Source organism: Mastacembelus armatus, chromosome 14 (genome assembly GCF_900324485.2).
Source record: "Mastacembelus armatus chromosome 14, fMasArm1.2, whole genome shotgun sequence".
In the NCBI taxonomy this organism is placed as follows: Eukaryota; Metazoa; Chordata; class Actinopteri; order Synbranchiformes; family Mastacembelidae; genus Mastacembelus; species Mastacembelus armatus.
Window position 1 is genome coordinate 23,791,844 of NC_046646.1, and position 18,819 is coordinate 23,810,662.

An 18,819-nucleotide genomic window follows, 5' to 3' on the forward strand; every position below is an offset into this window, starting at 1 on the left:
TGGATTTTTTTGGCTGCAGTAAAAGACAAAGCTGATGGCGAGCTGCAAACCTAGTCTTTAAATCGTCATTCTAGAGATTCTGCTCAGTGTTTTTCTAGCGATGACTGGCCTTAGGGTTAGGGTTAGGGTTAGGGTTAGGCACCAAATCCTTCGCTGCAGACCCACTCCTGCCATCCAAATCCCCGTTTAATGCAGGATAGACTAACGGAGACGGCTGAGGAGGGGGGAGGAGGCCAACTCCCCCCCATCACACTCAAAAACACACTGAGCCTTTGGCAGCGCACCTGAACAATCCCCTTAACATCAAACAGCACAGCAGACAAAGCTGCAACGATCACAATGTGAGGAAACGCCTCATTAACATATGACAAATCTGCTCAGTCTGTGTCAATGTGTCTCAGCTGTTTTACTCCTGACAGGAAGTTGCAACTTGCATCACAAGTCTGTCCCCAAAAAGCCATTTTAGTGGTTAAATAGTGAAATTTCATCTGATTTGGAGAGTAATTGAAATTAATACTAGATAAACATCAAAGCGTTATACGACCCGATTTAAAATATATCTCTAACCACAGGAAGGTGACGGTGGTTAATACAGGAGCGACAGCCTTCAAATACTGGAACAAAGCTTTTTTTAAAGCTGTTCAAAAACCTGAGGTTAAGGTGAATCGTTGAGTTCATGTTTCTGGCTGAGCTACGAATGTGAGACGAGCTGCCTGCAGCTGAATCCGCCTTCAAAGCCTTAAAACAATGGAGCCGACCATCAAACACACACAGGCAGCTGCACGCCACCTCTGCTTCCACCCTGCGGTGTGCGCTCTGCTCGCCAACCTGAGGCCTCAGCAAACAGCCATTTGTCTGCACACTTCAGTCTACAGGGACAGAAAATGATCACCCTGCAGGCACAAAATAACAAGTGTGGAAAAAGATTTTTCTCTTCTACCCACACTTTGCTTCACGATCTGGAAAATACATTCAGCCTTAAATCACGTGTCAACGTGAACAGAGATATTTTACCCTTTTAAGGAATATTGAAAACAAAACGCTCACTGGCAGCAGACCCAGAGGTTTGTAAGCTGCATCCTGCTCCGATCGCAGTGAGAGTAAGAGGACAGACGTGAGGACAGACGTGAGGACAGACGTGAGGACAGGGGATCAGCTGTCTGGATGAACAGGCTAAAACAATCAGAGCCAACAGCCAAACGATGCAGAAAACAAGCAGAGAACACGTAACACGCGTATGTGACACTGACCGTTTCACAGTTTGACAGGGCCAGGTCAGGGAAAGGTCGCGGTTTCTCTCAAACGTTAATAAAGTTAAACAGTAAACCGGGTTGTGGACTGTTGTTCGGCTGGCGGCCTGTGGTGTCACCTTGGACTTTGGGAAACACCGAGCTCTGAGCGCCAAGAGCAGCCATCTTTCCATTTCGGCTGTTGTTCAGACTAAAACTGTGCTTCTCCTCCCATAAGACTGAGCGTTTCCAACCATGTGAGCCAGGTCAGCGGTGTGGCTCCCTGCTGTGGTTTTAATAGTTTTTGGACAACAATGGAGGTCTACGGCACAGACCCATAAGTTGAACCAGGTTCTGGACTCACACACACAAAATCTCCTTCCTGTAATGGACGTTAATAGATCTGGATCAGCTAGAAGAAACCTGATCTAACTCAGATCTTTTCTTCACTGCAGCAAAGCTTTACAGCAGCTGCTTTGGCACATTTTGCTGCAGATGGGACAATTTCACTGAACTCAGATGCTAGAAAATCTGTTTTTATCTCTTATTTGCAGAGATCAGTCTGGTAGCAGCTTCTCAATTCATCTGCAAATGAGTGTAGCACAGTGCAAATGTAGTTCAGAGCCGCTGTGACATGTGTCTAACAAACCTATCGATTGTTTTCAATAACCAGTTTTTCTGCCAAAACACCAAGAACCGGGCGACGCAGAAAAGCCTCAGCAGGGACTGTCCTGGCTGAGACTGAGGAACATTGTGAGTCGGACAGAACGTCAGTGCTCTCGCTGGACTGTGGCTGCTACACACCGGAGTGCTGACTCTTAATGGACGGCACTCCACGTTTGATAAGTCGAGCTGTGCTCAGCTGCATGTGTGCCAGCACGCCTGCCGGGGCTTATGGGATTTAATGGACAGAGACTGACAGAGGGAGTTTGTGACTCTGACATTTGCATCCACAGTGTAGGTCAATGCTGCAGCCTCGCTCTGAGAGCAGAATCAAACCACGATGAAAAGTGGCTCTGTGAAACAGTGACAGGTGAATATTTTTGAGAAATAGTTCAACATTTTGGGCAAGTCTTAGCTCAGCCTCTGTCTAAAGTTAAAACACCTATGAAGCTCTTCTTGTTTGTTCACCTCGTGAAGAAGAACAACTGCAAAATCCAAAGTATTTAAAAATATCCAAAATAGCCCGAGAGTCACGAGCATTAAAGGGATAAGACGTGAAACTATAACTGTTATATAGAAATATAAATAACGTTATAAATAACATTTCCAGACTCTTGTGTGACCTTCGCTTGTTGAACTCTGGATGCGTTCACCTGTTCAGGCCTCCAAAACTCCTTCAACTAAAAATCGGACAGACGATCCCCGTCGGCGGGGTTCTGCTCAAAACACAACTTGTGTTTTGAGCAGAACCAAATAAACCAGAAACAGAAACAACCACTGAGTTATAATAATATAAACTAAACAATGTCCAGTAACAGTCTGTCCTAATCCAGGCTGAAGGAATTAATCACAGACATACGGTTTAATAATAAAAGGATAGAGAGAGAGATGAATATACACTGCATGAGTGAAACGAGAGAGAGCTGTTTGAGAGACAAAGAAAGGAGGGCAAACAGAACCACAGCACAACTAAACGACGCTCCTTACAAATCCCTGCCTCCTGTAACCCACATAACTGAGCCGACCGCTGGGCCTCAGCCCCCACACATCAACCTACGGCGCGTGAGGAGTGAGCTGGCGGCGCTGCAGGAGGAGAAATACCAAGTAACAAGTCACTGCAATATTTAGGTGAGGAGAAGCAAGAGAAACGTGTTTTGGTTCATTTCTGCCCTCACATCCTCAGGTTTAAACCACCAGCTCCAATTCACGCTCCAGGTAAAGCTGCTTGGACCCATCGGGCTCCGAGCTCTGACTCCAGTGCTGATGCCGTAGCGTTTGCAGGTCAGAAACTCCCATGTGACACATGTTTAGGACCGGATCGATTTGTTTAAGGGACGTGGCGTGATATTAAGATTACCTGTGTTTGTTGCAGGGTGGGCTGTGATTGGTTAAACTGCTGTTGAGTGGGAGCCAATGATGTCTGACCTGGAGTTTACTTTGAGTAATTAAAGTTAAGACGTGCACTCGCTCATTCATCACATTAAGCCAAAGGCTGTGCTGCAGAACCATCCAATGAGAAGGTACCTGCCAGGCCCATCCAGGTGTCCCTGCTTAAAACCCGACTTTAATGCTAAACTCTGCACATAGAGCGGTCGGCACAGTGGAGGGCACGTTGAAAGGTTCATCTACGTGGCGATTAAAGACACAAGCACCTTTTTGTTTGATTAGGTTTAAAGGACAGAGCATGTACCACAGCTCTAGACTCAATGAGTTCCAACTCTGCAGGCTCATGCCCAGCTAACGGTGAGTGAATCATGCCTGGAAATGACAACTTACTGCCACATCTACCCACTGAACTGGAGCAGCGCTGCCCTGCTGCCCCTGCACTACAACTGGTCCAATTTCAAATACTATGAGATGTATTCTCCTTAAAATAGCAGTCACTTCTGTCTGTCCTTCTACTGCAAACCTCAAATCTTCTGAATGACTGCCTGTTAAAAAGGAAGCACTGCCTGCTGTTCTCTAAGAAAATGCCATATTTGAAACACCCTGCACCTCTGCAGAGCCTATAAGCTACACTCTGTTCCCTAATTCACTTCTGCAAATCCCTGAGCCTCAGTCCATCCAGTGAACGTATGAGACAGGGGAGGCCTCAGCAGAAGCAGCATCTCAGTGGTGGGGGGGGCAGCAGCCTGGGTACGGGTGTGTGTCAGTGGATTATAATACATTTCTCCACCTGGAGTTCATTTATAGCCATGTCAGGATGGAGCGGGGCTTCTTCTGCTAAAACATGATACTCTGGGACAGAAATGGAGCAAAGTGAATTTAATTAGAGTGAACATTAAGGCAGGAGAGAGGAAGGAACAGATGGATCATGATGGGAGATAAGGAGAGCAGGGAGAACAGAGGTAAAGAGCTGAGCTGGGTCCATAAACCTGCTGTTGACACAAAGCAGAGCACAGAAACTAGAAGCACATGGAGGGCGAGGGCGGCGGTCTGCCTGACAACACTTCATCCATCACGGTTTGGTTTTTACCTGCTACGGGCCTCGTGATTCATTATCACCTTCTGCAGGTGTCAGGCTTGTGTTCGCAGCTACAGAAAGTATATACGGCCGAGGTTAACGTCACGGTGGGTGTCTGAGTCATCTGCCTCAACACCTACGTGATGTTATGTGACACCATGGGAGTGATCGTCTTTCTCTCGTTTTATTCATTTACCCTTCATTTAACGGTGAAACTGAGATTAAAAACCTTGTTCCCGACAACACAGACTGGAACTAAACACTAAATCAAAAGATCCAAATCAAACTATGCAAGATACGAGACAAAAAACAGAAAACACCTGACGTTGGCACAGACAAACCAGTAGAATCTTCCATCCATCATCTGTACCCCCTAAGTCCTAACCAGGGTCCCAGGGACCTGCTGGAGCCTATCCCAGCTCTCTTTGGGTGAAAGGCAGGGGTCCACCCTGGACAGGTCCCCAGTCCATCACAGGGCCACATAGAGACAAACAACCTCACACACTCACACTCACTCCTATGGGCAATTTAGAGTCACCAATCAACCTGACATACATGTTTTTGGACTGTGGGAGAAACTGAAAAAGGCCCAGGCCCACAAGAAAGGCCCCTGCTGGGTTTTGAAACAGGAACCTTCTTGCTGTGAGGCAACAGTGCTGCCGAGGAAACACGGGGTCTCATGTCTTTACAATTTCATAATCTTTTTTCTGTGGCGTTTGTTGATCACAGTGAGATTCACTAAATGACTGTAAATGTCAGACTGATGAGCAGCTGCTCTGTGAAGCAAAGAGCTTCAGGCCACATGAAGCTCGACAGTAAAAAACAAAAAAACATCTTTCTGAAGCAAAACATTCATTGACTACCGTAATTTCCGGACTATAGGTCACACCTTTATTTTTCAGCTCGATTTATATTCCAGTGCAGTGATACGACTGCGACTAATACGGCTAAGGCTGCACTGCTCGCAGTAATAACTCAGTAGAAAATAACACCACAAAGAAAGAGAGAGTTTAAGCTGAACTCTAACGATCCCCAACAATCCAAATGCTGCTGAAAAGAGAGAGTTGAACCTAAGGTGCAGATTCCAAACTGATCAGCAAAAAGTCTGGAGGGAACCGGTACAACAAAGACAGACATCTTGCAGAGTTTCTAAATAAAACACTGGGCTGCCTTCATGCTCTCACACCATCAGCGTCGCCTCAGTCAACCTGGAACCCAAACACCAGAAGTGTTAAAACATCAGTGCAAAGGAGTTTCATTTTTAGAGCTGCTGTGTCTGACGGTTTCTTAACTCCAGCACATTTTCTGCTGCATCCTTCGCCTGGAGACGGTGACGTCAGCGTGTCTGCAGGTGTTAGCAGCGCCAACTCAAACACAGCTGGTGATAATTATCGCAAAATAACTAAATATACATAAGACACGGTCAATGCAACGTCGGTAAAACAAACAGCCAATGAGAATGAGAACAGCACCACGTTGAACCAATCATGGTGCTGGAATAGCGTTACAGCAGCATCAGGTTAGGTTGACGCAGCAGCACACATGCTAATCTTTGGGCTGCAGCAGCCGTGAGATGTGTTGGAGAAAAAGTCAAAGCACATCCAAGTTTCATTGTTTTCCCGGAGCCCCCAGCCCCCTCATTAAAAATGAGTCAAAGCTGTGAGCATTTCAGTATTTCAGTGATTAGTGAGGATGTGTAATGAGAGTCTAATAAAATATCAAAGAATATTGATCAGCTGGATCAAAAACTCTCTGGTTTCAGTTTCTCAGCTGCTTTTCTCTGTTTTATGTCACAGTGTTGTCCCATCTGCTCCACCCAAACAAGACAAACTGAAATGTCACCCTGGCTCCAGGAAGCTGATGACACTTTACAGACTTATGTCTTGAACACAGTGAAGGAATCTGAAGGACGTCTGCACGTCGAGGAGGGCAGAGCCCAAACATCCTCGTGTCTCACCCTCGGTTCAGCCTCATCAGGCAGAAACACAGATGATGATTCAGTTACAGGGAAAAAGAATTAGGACAACAAGCGATCACAATGAACAGGACCACTTGGTCTGTCGTTACCGCTGCAGTTACAGAGCGATCAGATGGAAAGAGACGGCTCCGGGAAGTAAACAGCTCTGCAGTAATTGTTACCACAGCTGCATGTGATAGGTGTGTTTCTGGTAAACCGTGCCCATATGAGGCCACGTCTTCTCTGACTCAACTTACAGCAGCGATTTGTGGTCAAAGCCTCGATCGAGAGCAGAGGCAGAGAAAGATAAGGCCGAAGTCAGTTTATCAAAAGGCTCCGGCCACACTAGAGACTTTGTTCCCTGTGGAGCCCAGGGATGACAGAGGAAACTTTAAAATCTGATCCAGTTCTCAAGTTAAAAACAGGCCTTGAGCTGTGATTAAAATAGACACAAAACAAAATAAGTCAGATTTAGTGACTTCGTTTTTTAGCTAATAGCAATTTTGGCATCGCTCTCACAGCAAATCTGTAAATATAATAATTTCCAGTTTGTTGAGGCTGATGATGCCTGACCAGCTCAGTAGGAACAGACTGGCCCGGTTCAATGGGAATGGGGGGGGGGGGTTGTACAGCTTTAATAATCCGATCAATAGGAAAATCGTGGCCATGGAAACACTTGATCCCATGGTTTCTCTTGTTGGAATAAACAGATGTCTGACCCACGTGGGGGAACATTAGGTGACGGGACTTGTTTCTGGGAGGGGCAGAAACATGGTGACACCAAAACCAAAAACCAAATCAAACTTCTTCTTCTGTTATATTTCCTGCAGATTATTTCCCAGCATGTAAAAACGAACACTCAGCCTACTCCGTAGAAGAGACGTGAGGAAACACGATCAAATAAAGCCCAGGTTGTAAAGAATAAAAAAAACAGGTTGACAGGAAGTGTTTTAGTCACAAAAAGTCCTGGAATCCACCACAGTCATAACGTAGCTGTGCCCAGAGGGAGCGGTTTGGAAATACAGTATTTTCTTCTACAGCTGCAGGAGCTTCACTGACATTAGCTCAAACTGACATACGATCAGTTCGGACAAGCATCATTTATCTGCACTGGAGCTGCTGGTCCGACAGTAAACACCTGAGAGGCTTATTTCAGCTTCTCAGGTCCTCACAGGACAACAAAAACCATCCAGAGATGGGACCGAACACATGTGGAAGAAATCAAGGCCGCAGGCTGCAGGGGCGAGGTGTGACAGCTGGGACTCTTCCTCCACGTCCACTCACTGATTTAAGAGTTTTCAGTGACTCGCTGAGACCACTTAGCAGCAGCAGCTGGGCCAGCGCCACAGTGAAGGTCGGGCCAGGTCACACACACACACACACACACACACACACACACACACACACACACACACACACACACACACACACACACACACACACACACACACACACACACACACACACACACACACACTCTCAGTCTGCACAGTCTGTCATCCAACCCACAACACTATATGTACAAAAAAAATTGCACAACAACCTGCTAGCATGGACAGGTTACTGAACTGGACTACAGGGCCCAGGACCAGGGGTCTGGGTCCTAAAGGGTCAGGAGGCTCCTAGACCACAGACTTTCTATTGGAAACCAAATGACTACATGAAGCTACAAGACAAAAAAGATGCAAAACACGTAACAACTAAAAACAGACACAAAATGAGAAAAAAGGAAAGAGAACAGACCCACACACAGAAAACAACAAACAAACTAACAAAAATGTTAAAAAACAAATGACAATCTACAACAACAACAACCACACACAGTGACTACAAACCTCTTTGTTGTGTAGGTGGAGGGTGGAGGCCTTTTGTCTCAATCTGTCAAATCAGCAAATCATGAACCAAAATACAGGAAGTGGTGTTCGAGTTCATTCAGACAGTTTCCCCTACAAATTTATTTTACACTGCGTCTCTGCAACGATTTCAAAAACTGTGCCAACGCACCATTTTTCTCCTACACGGTAAAATTTTCACAACTGTCCTCCAGCTTCTGGCCCGAGCTCTTTGGTGAGGAGTCCGGGGCCCAGTGGACTGGGGTTTGTAGGGTTTAACAGCCAGAGCTCTCAGCCAGGCTCATACTGAAAATCTTCTCAAACCTTTCACCCTGAGCTGTGAAGATTAGACTGGGATTTTCTGGGCTGGATCATGGGCTGTGTCTTTGTGATGTTCAGTTTTCTGTCCTGTGGGACACCAGAGACCAAACCGCTGGGTCTGCACGAGCGGGTTGGTAACTGCAAATCGTATTTATGGAGAAACAGAGAACATCGTAGCTTTGTTCTAATCATTTGACTCGTCTGGGTTGTAAATAACTATGACCAGAGTGAAAAAAGCAAACACTATAAAATTAGGGTTGATTTGTTGGTAAAGTAAAGGATCCAACTTTATTATTGTTATTATTATTATTATTATAAAACTTCTGATTTTTAATCACAGAGAACCGAAATGTAAGGAATGGTTTTAATGTGCCGCCTTAAAAGGATCAGCGGCGGTTTGTGTGTCATTAAACTGATCCGGATAAAGAGCAGCCAACACCATCACCATGCAGACACAGTGAGTCTGTAAATGGAAAAGGAGACGACACTGAGCAAACTGGTCAAACCTCTAAATACAGCCCATACAGTTGGTACTGACCCCCCCCCGGCCTCTTTATGTGCCAGCTTCAGTTTCTATCTCTTCCCAAATCCTCATCCACTCCCACTAACCTCTCCTCTCCCATCCCCCCGTCAGCGTCTGCAGTGCTGCCGTATTTGGAAGCTGCTCGCACTGAAACAATCGCTGCACGTCACCGTGGACACGTAAAAAAAGAAACGGCTCCCCGCTCGGCTCCCTACTTTTCTGCAGTTGTCCGTTCGGGGGAAAACGGATCGTTACTCAAAGTGAGCTGATTTTTTCCTGGAGCTTTTCCACTGAATCTGCCTTTGTAATCAAATGCTGGGCTCATGTTTATATGTGCATGATGCAGCACAACTGGAGCAAAATGGTTTAAAACAAATTCTTTCATCGCCACGGAAATGAGGCTTTGGGTGTCTGAGAGGCCGTTTGGCTCACAGGTTATAAACAAACAGAAAAATAAAACCCAACGTTTCTTTGCAGCAGGAGACAAAGTTAAACTTCAGGTTTCTAGTGAAATATTTTCATGTTTGAACTGAAAAAAAGTCTGTGAGAGTCCACGACATAAAACTCAGGACGTGCTGACTTGAACTGAGCCGATGGACTCACAGTGTGATGCTCCGGTCACACTGGTCTGGTCTGGACTGTGACCAGGGGCCCACAGTCTCAGACTCCGTCCCTGTTTTCATCAGTTCGGTTTGGGATTTATCACTAAAAGTTTTAGGTCGTCACTAATGTGTCGTTCATCTTCAGCCACGTGTGTCCAGACAAGACAAAACACAGTGACGCAGAGTCTCTCTCTCTCTTGGTCTCATTGTCTCTCTATGTCTCTCGCCCCCACTCAGTTCCAGGTCGTGCTGCTGTGACTCACAGGTCCACAGGGGACAAACACTGGCCTCCGTCCTACGTCCACTGTTTGCTCAGGGACTGAGAGGGACCAGCTGCTTCAGTCTGTGTGTCGAGTTTTAAAGGCACCAGAGGAACATGAGGACAGTTCCAAAGTCTGTCTATTGTTGAAGGGAGACAGGGACAATAAAAACGTTCCAAAAATACAGATTTCAGATCAGTCAGCTCTCTGAAACAGTTGAAATAGCAGAGGGATGTGGACAAATCTGCTCTTTTTTTGTTTTTTTTAAAAAGGTACACAGAGGGAGAAAAGAACCCAAAAGTGACGAGGTGTCAGATGATTCCAGAAAAAGCAGAAACCAAGAGAAAAGCTGCTGCCTGCAGTCACAGACGCCCCCTCACAAAACATATTTACCTGTGGCTGTGGGTCATGAACTGACCTTTGCAGCCATCATTCGACCTCGTCAAACAACAGAGGCCAACGTCCCTGAAAACAGAGCCAGTAAAACTCACTTTGTGCAAACAGTAATGGCTCTAAAAATCCATGACGCTCAGTCCAGAGGTCAGACGACGAGCCCGGTCACAGGCGATGGAGACTGAACTGCATTGACTTCCAATGTGAATCCAGTCAGAGTCAGACAGGCAGCAGCTTCAGGTCTGATGGGATTTTACCTCAGAGTGGAACTAAGTTCAACAGACTTTTCTAAAGACAACCAACCTTTAGCTAAAGAACTGAAGAGACTACAGGCCAAAATCTTCCTCTGTAATAATCTGTGAGCATCTTTAAAGAACAGGGTTTGCTATGAGTTCTGACGTTAGCTGCAGACAAAAGATCACGCTGCTGATTTATTTTGCACAAGTCCCAGTCCCAAAAATGATTAAAACCACAGCAGGGAGCCTGCACTGTCTGTTTCCAAAAACCAGCTCCAGAAGTCGCTGTGAGCAGAGAGAAGCTCCAGTAGAACCAGAGCCTGTAACCAGTGACGGCCGTTCTCAGAGTCTGGAGCTGGTTTTTGGAAACAGACGGGCCTCCCATTGTTGGGTGAGGAAGAACCATGTGAGCCAGGTCAGCGGTGTGGCTCCCTGCTGTGGTTTGTAATAGTTTTTGGACAACAATGGAGGTCTACGGCTCAGACCCATAAGCTGAACCAGGTTCTGGATTCACACACATTCATTGGTGCTGTCGGTCTCTGGATGGGATTCCTGAACTATAATGATGAAGACAGTGGTGAATAAAACTGAAAAAGATCAGGAGCTGAGAACTGAAGCTCACATTCACAAGTTTTAGTCTTTTCCAGCTTTATTCATTTCTCCTGTCAGACTGAGGCTTGTATGACCTTGACTGTTTCAATAGCTCCCACTCTAGGCCACAAAAGTCACTTAAACTACATATAAAAACACATCACAGCTTTTCTTCTCCTCGTCAGTTTCCTCTTTCTCACTGTGGATGTTCAGATGAATCAGTCAATACGTGACTTTCAGACTAAACGTGTGGAGGAATGAAGCAGTAACAGACTCACACCTGATGTTAGTCCAACCTACGGTCCTCGGGGCTTCTGCTGGACTAAACACACCTGATCCAGGTAATCAGCAGTGGGTGGAGCAGGGACAGTTGGAAAACAAGCAGGACAGTGGCCCTGGAGGACCAGGATTAGGGGCCCCTGATCTAAACCTTTGCTCATTGGTCAGCTCAGCCTGAGATTTGCATGATTTTGTCTCTAACTAGCATAAGGCCTGACTGCAGTGTGTGTGTGTGGACGTGTGTGTGTGTGTGTGTGTGTGTGTGTGTGTGTGTGTGTGTGTGTGTGTGTGTGTGCGCGCAGTGTGCTGCACTTGGCTCATCTGAAATCAGACTCATGCTGAGGTTTATTTTTTCACCGAGCACTCCAGAGAATAGAAAAGCGACATTTCCGCCTCAGTTCTGACGGCAGCAGGTCACATGCTCAGACCCAACAGAAGAAACCACTTCTGCTTTTTAACAATCAGGACAATCTGGTTTTGGATGGACACTGAAATTGTGAACCCGCTGGATGGAGGAAGAACCTCGGAGACAATTTAATGTTAATGTTGAGCTTGTTTACAGAAAGAAATGTGACACACACTCACAGACACATTACTGAGCCCAGGGGCCACAGGGTTTATGGGGCCCCTGGGCCTGTGATTAGCCTGTTTGAAATGACTGTTTTGTTGCTTTTTCAAATCATTTGATTGACAACAATAAGCAACAACCACAGACATGACAAGAAATAGGTGCCAAGACTAAAAGCGACCACAGACAACTACAAAGATGCACAGAGACACAAAATGACGGCAGACAGACGACAAATGGCAGCGCTGAGTTGTTCTACTCATCTCTAGTACATATAACATCTGCACAAATGAACAAAACAAAGATTAGTAGACGTCCTGTATGTTTGATGGTGATCTATCTCCGGCTGCCACATCAGGTTTCATTCACACCAGTCACCAGGTGAGCAGTTAGCCATCACAGTATGTGCAGCAGCTTTAGAGCAGGTGATATAATGTGGACGTGACTGACATGGCTCAGAAGCAGGTAACAAAATGAAATCACATTAATGTTATTTCTGACTGTTTTTTTTTCCACTGTGGCTTTGGTTGGAAAATAAATGTGCTCTGTGTGAGAAAGCGACGCTAAAAATAAGAACTGGCTGACTCCTCTTTTCTGGCCAATTTAACCTCCCTCTTCTTCTCCTCTGCCCCCTGCAATGAAGCTGCCAGGGCAGAGTGCAAGTGATTCACACGGACGACAAAACGGCTGAAAACCTCTGAGGTTACAACTGCAGGTAGCTGTTCGTGCCACATTGCTCTCTACTTGAACTGGAAGCCTTCGCCTGCAGCAGCAAAATGACAGCCTGACACTTTTTTATTTCAATGCACTTTGTGCAAAGTAGCTTTAGTTCATTTAACAAAGTGCTGGTTTTTGGCTCAACAGCCTTTTATAGATTTTCCTGGCTGAGACAAACAGACTGACGTCTGTGTTGAATATTTTTTTTTTTTTTTTTTTTTTGAAATCACATACCTTTTAACCCTCAGCCCCACAATTTGTGACGACCTCCTCCCTTTGTGCCCCAAACACCAAATAGCAAAACGCACATTGTGTCCCTGGTGTCGAGCCACGTGGACAGTTTTGGACTCTTTGTGCTGCCACCCCAGTGATGGACAGTAATGTCTCCTTCCCCAAACACACAGGAGCTGTTTGCTTCTGAATCTGACGTTTACCTGCTTTGGAACGAACTAACCAGCCAACTGTCCTAATTCACACCAAACTGTGGTCACTGGTGTCGCTATTAGAACCAATACGGCTTTTTCCCACTGATTGTGTGGGAACTTTTCTCTCTGTATGTCAAGTATCTGCTGAGGAAAATCTCAGGATCCATCTTTACCCCCGTTAAAGCCTGAGCCACGTCTGGGACTGGTTGGTTGGTTTCATTATCTGGACGGCAGTGTAACATCACTCAGTCCTCATCACGGTGCTGACCTGACACGCCAACGTCCAACTCACTATCTCACGAAAGCAGCTGTGATAAGTCTGTTTTGCATGTTGTTCAACTGGCTGTACATTAATCTGAGGGAGTGCAGGCAGCAGTGCACGGGTCTGTCGGCACGCCACGAAGAACACCGTCTGCAGGCTGCTCTCAGCTTCCTGTGGCCTTAGACTCAAACAGACCAGAGGAGGTGACGGATGCTGCGGCCACAGAAGGCGGCGCGTCACCACGTACCGACATATAAACTACAACAGGTCAAAGCCGCAGGCTGAGAGTCCCGTACTGCAGCACATGACATCTGAAATGAAACAGTGACCACGAGGTTAAAGTGCTGACTCATCCCAGAGCTCTGGACGTGAGTCTTCACTTTTACACTAAACCCTGCAGAACTAATCACATTCCCATCAGCCCCTTTGCATCACCTGTAACGTAGCAAATGTTAGCATGCTAACATGCTAACCAAGAGACTGAACCAGGTTAAAGATTAAAAGCTGCTCTGTCAGAAAAGCTTTGCAGCCACTGGACTTTAAAGCTGATGGGAAACAGCTCTGTAAGAGACTGAACACTCATCTTTACACTGAAAAATATATAGAAACATTTGCAAAACTTCCTTTTCATTTCTGTTTGAGGGACTTTTGTGGATGAATCACATGACAAAAAAAAAAAGTTTCCTGATCACTAGTTAAGTTGAGGCAACTGAAACTAAAGGGTGAGAGAACAGGACACTGACAACACACTGACTGAACCACAGTCACCAGTGTCAAAGTACCTTAAAAAAAAAAAAAGGACCATGCTGGGGTTTTTAGCAGCATCATAACCGTTGGTGCCAAATGACCTCACTGCTTAATTTAAAGGAAGTGACACCAACAAGCTGCTCAGTACATGTCTGCATTTAGTCAGATATAAAGATGACTTCCTGTAGCATCGAAGGGGAGCGTCTGTGAGAGTCAGGAGCAGCTTTGGTTACTTCTTGTCCTCATGTTTTTTTGATTATGTCAAACAGGAGCGCTGGTTTGAATTATCACTCCAAAAACCTGCCAGTTCAGAGGAGGTGGTTCTCTCGATTTGTCACACATCCACGGTGAAAAATCCACCACCAAACGTCACCAGGGGCCACTAACCACGTCTCTGGTGCTTCACTGGGGCCTCCCATTGAGTCCAGACCTCAGCAGGAACACAAAGCTCTACCAGGAGTAAATAAACTAACTAGTAAAGAGAAGCAGACCTGGATATGTCAGCAGTTTAAAAACATGAACAAATGCCCCAGACCTGAAGGTCAGTTAGCCTGTCACATGACTCAGAGCTGGCCGACCTCCTCCTGCCCTGTTCGGCTTCTCTTACCACATGTTCCTATTCAGTGAGCCCGGCAGAGGTGACTCATCAGGTAACAGCTTCCTCGCACAGCTGCAGGGGTCGGGGGGTCATATGACAGCAGCCTCCGGGCAACCTGCAGCCACAGAGCGTTTTGCATTCCTGGAGGTCTGCAGACTGTTTGATATTGGATCGGCCTGAGTCGCTTTTCACCTTATCGCCTTCACCGCAGTCTGACATTTGGGGTAGGAGAGCCGAGGTTTTTTCCCTTATAGCTTCGGGCAGCAGATGAAGTGAGGACAACAGATTGTGAAGTCTGTCCCGTGTAGGTTTAACATAAATCCACCTGAACTGTTTCCACCCAGTGACCGACTCAAGTGTCGTGGGTGTAAAAGCTGAAATCATTTCCACTGTGCCTACGAACATGGTTTGAAACTGACGTCAGGGTTCGGTTTGATATTAGACTGAGCCTCCACGTCTCAGGTCATTAACGGCCGATCAGCAAACAAGGACCTCTAATAAGGAGCTGGGCTTAAGGGCCACCCAGTGGAGCGTGCGCTCAGTTCAGCACATTGCACTGTGATGTGCTCATACACGTACACTTTTGTTCTGGCTTTAATCAGCAGACGATGACATGTTTATCACACGGACTCCTTCGGCTATAGATAAACTCTGCACTAGAGAACGTTCTGCCAGTGTTAGTGAAGAACAAAGTGGGCAGCAAAGCTGAATCTAGTCATGCTAACAGCTCTGTGAGCAGGACGTAAGGCAGGAAGCACACTTTGAAATATTATCTATAAATAAATCAAGATGGAGGCGTCTTCTCTCACAGATCCAGTAGACAGGCAGATTGGGGGGGGGTCCCGTGTTGATTGGGGTCAGAGATGTTGGGAAGTCTCTGCCTTTGTTCAAATCTCATCGAGTGTGAAAAACGGGGGCAGGCCCAAGGCCCCTGCACCGCTTCCTCCCACACAATCAGAAAACACTCGAAGGCCATCAGCATGAAGCTTTAACCTTCGGCGTGACTGTCGACAGTCACTCACATGACCAGCACACGGCGACTGATGCGGTGCCAGACGTCATTTACGCTTCGTTTTGGGAACTCCTCAGAGACGCAGGGTGGGAAACGCATCATTTCCTGCTGGTACCAACAACAAAGCTGCTGCATCCCTGGACACCTCCGTGTTACCACAGACACGCCTGAGAACCGCGGGGTGTAGGGCCACGGCTCTCGCAGTGACAAATGTGTTATTGCGTCAGTTTTTCCAACATTATTCCAGATTATAAACTTTCAGAAGCAAGTAGACAAGTCCAGCTTCTGCCCCCGTTTGCTACAGTGGCCCCCTACTCCTTTAAAACATCTGTTTCATTTCTGAATTTGGAATAAAGGCCCTTAAACCTGTCATTTATTCAAACTGGCCAACTGGTCTCACTGTGGGATCCGGTGCAGACACTGATCACTATGGATCATTAGCTGAATTCTTTATTTTCATTATCAATTCATCAGTTTTATTGTCCGTAATCAATAAATAGGTAAATAGATGTGAAAAACACTCATTAAAGATCCTTCCTGTACAAAATCTATTTCAGTTACAGCAGATAAGAGAAGCAAACCTGGGAAGCTGGAACCAGATGCTAAGAAAAAAGGATTTAGAGAATAAATCAATAAGTAATAATTCAGTTATCAATACAGCTGCCAATTATTCTTCTGTCTATCGGTTTGTTCAAAGCTCAGGACGTGTTATTACTTTATATTCAAGCAGGACTGACCGTCACCAACCTGCACTGGAAACCTTCGCTGGAGATCAAAACATGGAAGTAAAACCAAAATCCCTGAACCTCAAAGCAGAACCAGTGCCTGTGTATTCGGGGGTTTAGACCAGAGACCAGGAGCAGATGGCACCGGTTCACGTTTCACCATCAGGACGACTCAAAACAGGATCTGTAATCTGAGCTAGACCAGCCCGTGACCCCTGGTGATTGTGATGTTAGAGGTCACTCAGCCTGCGATTGTAGAGATTTGAACTTTGCGGCACCACTTTAACAAACGAGCGCAGCTCTAAGGTGGAAAACCATTTTTGGTTTTGGCATTATGGGATTTTTCTTTCTCCTTCAGCAGCAGCGACAGGACCAAGGACAACAGGTTACAGTTTAACTTTAAACCCAGAGACCTGCACTAACGGCTTTACCTGCTGTACCTGCAGCGGAATAAATCACCTCGTCACTGTTACTGTCACAAACAGAGAGAAGGGGGACACACGCTGCTGCAGGAGAACCAAAACCAACACATCACGTTCCCAAGCCAGGTTCCTAAAGTCCAGCATGTGGGACTCCTGGCTGGCCGCTGTGTCAGAACCTCAGACCCCAAACCTGGAAGAATTTCGTTATTAAACACCAACACAAATGAGTCGCTGCCTGATAAAAGTGCATGTTGTGTTGCTGCACCAGTGTGTGTGCGCTCCGAGGTCTGAGGTCTGCAGCTGCAACAGAGACGTCACCAAAAACAAGTTTCCATATCAGGACACTTGGGAGGTAGATTTTGGTTTTTTACGACCCAACATAGTCTGGAATCGATTTAAATTCCGAGGGTGTAAGTGAATCCAGACTGAGCCTCAACTTATCAGCCCTGTTGGCTTTTCAGAACCTTGTTTCCTGAGGAATCATCCCACACTCAGCATGTCGCTGCAACCTCTTGCACAATTTCCAAGCGAGGAAAGGCCACAAAGGGCGACGGTGGAAACCCCCTCCCCGCTCGCCCCCACACCAGCCCCGGCCTCGCCCCTCTCCTCTCCGCCCTCGATTGGGGGATGCAGGGGCTCATCTGTATCTCTGGACCAGGCCCGTCCACCTCAGGCCCCGCACACGCGCACACGCAGGCAGAAATCGCTTCCAGTTAAAACCCGACAAAACTGATCGGAAACAAAGCTCTCCGTCTGCACTTATCAGTCCGGTGCGCACACCGTCCCCGACTCCGCAGTGCAGCTCGCTCCAGGCTCGAACCCGAAACCTGCTGCTGTTCGATTCCGAACCCAACGACTAAACTCACTTTCACGCGTTAGAGCTTCGTCCTGCTCGCGGCGTCTTAATGCGCTTAAAAGGCGACGCTGAGAATTTCAGCCTGACAGCGTTCAGGACCCGGTGAATCGTAAATCACGGCCTGCGCGTCTGTCCCGGCCCACCACAGGATGAGGAGGGTGATGGTCATGGTGGCTGGTGGCGCACGGTGCGTCCCTGCCCTGCGCATCTTCAGCGCGCACAGACCCGGACAACAAAACCCCGAGACGAGCCGAGAGAGGACCCGCCGCAGTGAAACCAGGGGAGCGGGGAGATGTGGAGAGACAGACGGGGAGGAGGGAGGGGGTGACCGGCCGGCAGCGGGACTCACCAGTCGGTGTCCGAGGTCTCGTCAATGACGTCCTGGTAGGCGGTCAGCAGGGCCAGTCTGTTCTTAGCGAGGTTCACAGCCATGTTTCCGTCCCTGCGAGCATCCAGACCGCTGCTGATGGAGAGAGACACGGAATGAGACGACACGGAGGAGGAGGTGGAGGAGCAGGGGAGGAGGAGCAGGAGGAGGCTGGGACTGGCGGAGACAAAGAGACCGTCCCGGTGTCCGGCAGGTCCTAGTGCCGCAGGTTTACGCACCGTCATCCTACGACAGGAGCGAACTTTATACAGTAATTCAGTACATTTACTCAAGTACATTTACTTCAGTCCAATTCTGAGGTATTAGTACTTACCTGAGCATTTCCATGTAGTACTACTTCATGCTTGGACTTCACTACATGTCAGAGTCAAACCTTTTTCCTGCTCTACATTTATCTGATAACTTTAGTTCCTGTTCAGGATCAGATGGATCCAACAAAATACAGACTGATCATCAAACTTTATTGATCCCAGCAGTATATGAAGTACTATAAATTATGATCAACACAATAATTCATCAATAATTAGAATCCAGTAATATCAGATACATTCATGTGAAATGGGCCATTCGGCACAATGAGTACTTTTACTTTGGATACTTCAAGTACATTTGGATGCTGGTACTTTTGGAGTTTTACTGCAGTAACTTTTAGAATGCAGTACTTTTACACTCTGGTGTTTCTATTGTTACTGCAGTAAAGGAGCTCAGTACTTCTCCTACTTCTGCATCTATATCTTTTATTCTTCAAG

At 46.7% G+C, this 18,819-nt stretch overlaps 1 protein-coding gene across 1 annotated transcript in view; it reads right to left on the reverse strand.

Annotated features, from left to right (window-relative positions):
• dbn1 (drebrin 1) overlaps positions 1-18,189 on the reverse strand; it is a 62,187-nt gene extending 43,998 nt beyond the window's left edge. Inside the window, exon 1 of the mRNA XM_026328193.1 lies at positions 18,032-18,189. Coding sequence (XP_026183978.1) covers positions 18,032-18,114 — 83 coding nt within the window. The 5' untranslated portion in view covers positions 18,115-18,189. The remainder of the gene's footprint in view (positions 1-18,031) is intronic.
• Between the last annotated feature and the right edge of the window lie 630 nt (positions 18,190-18,819).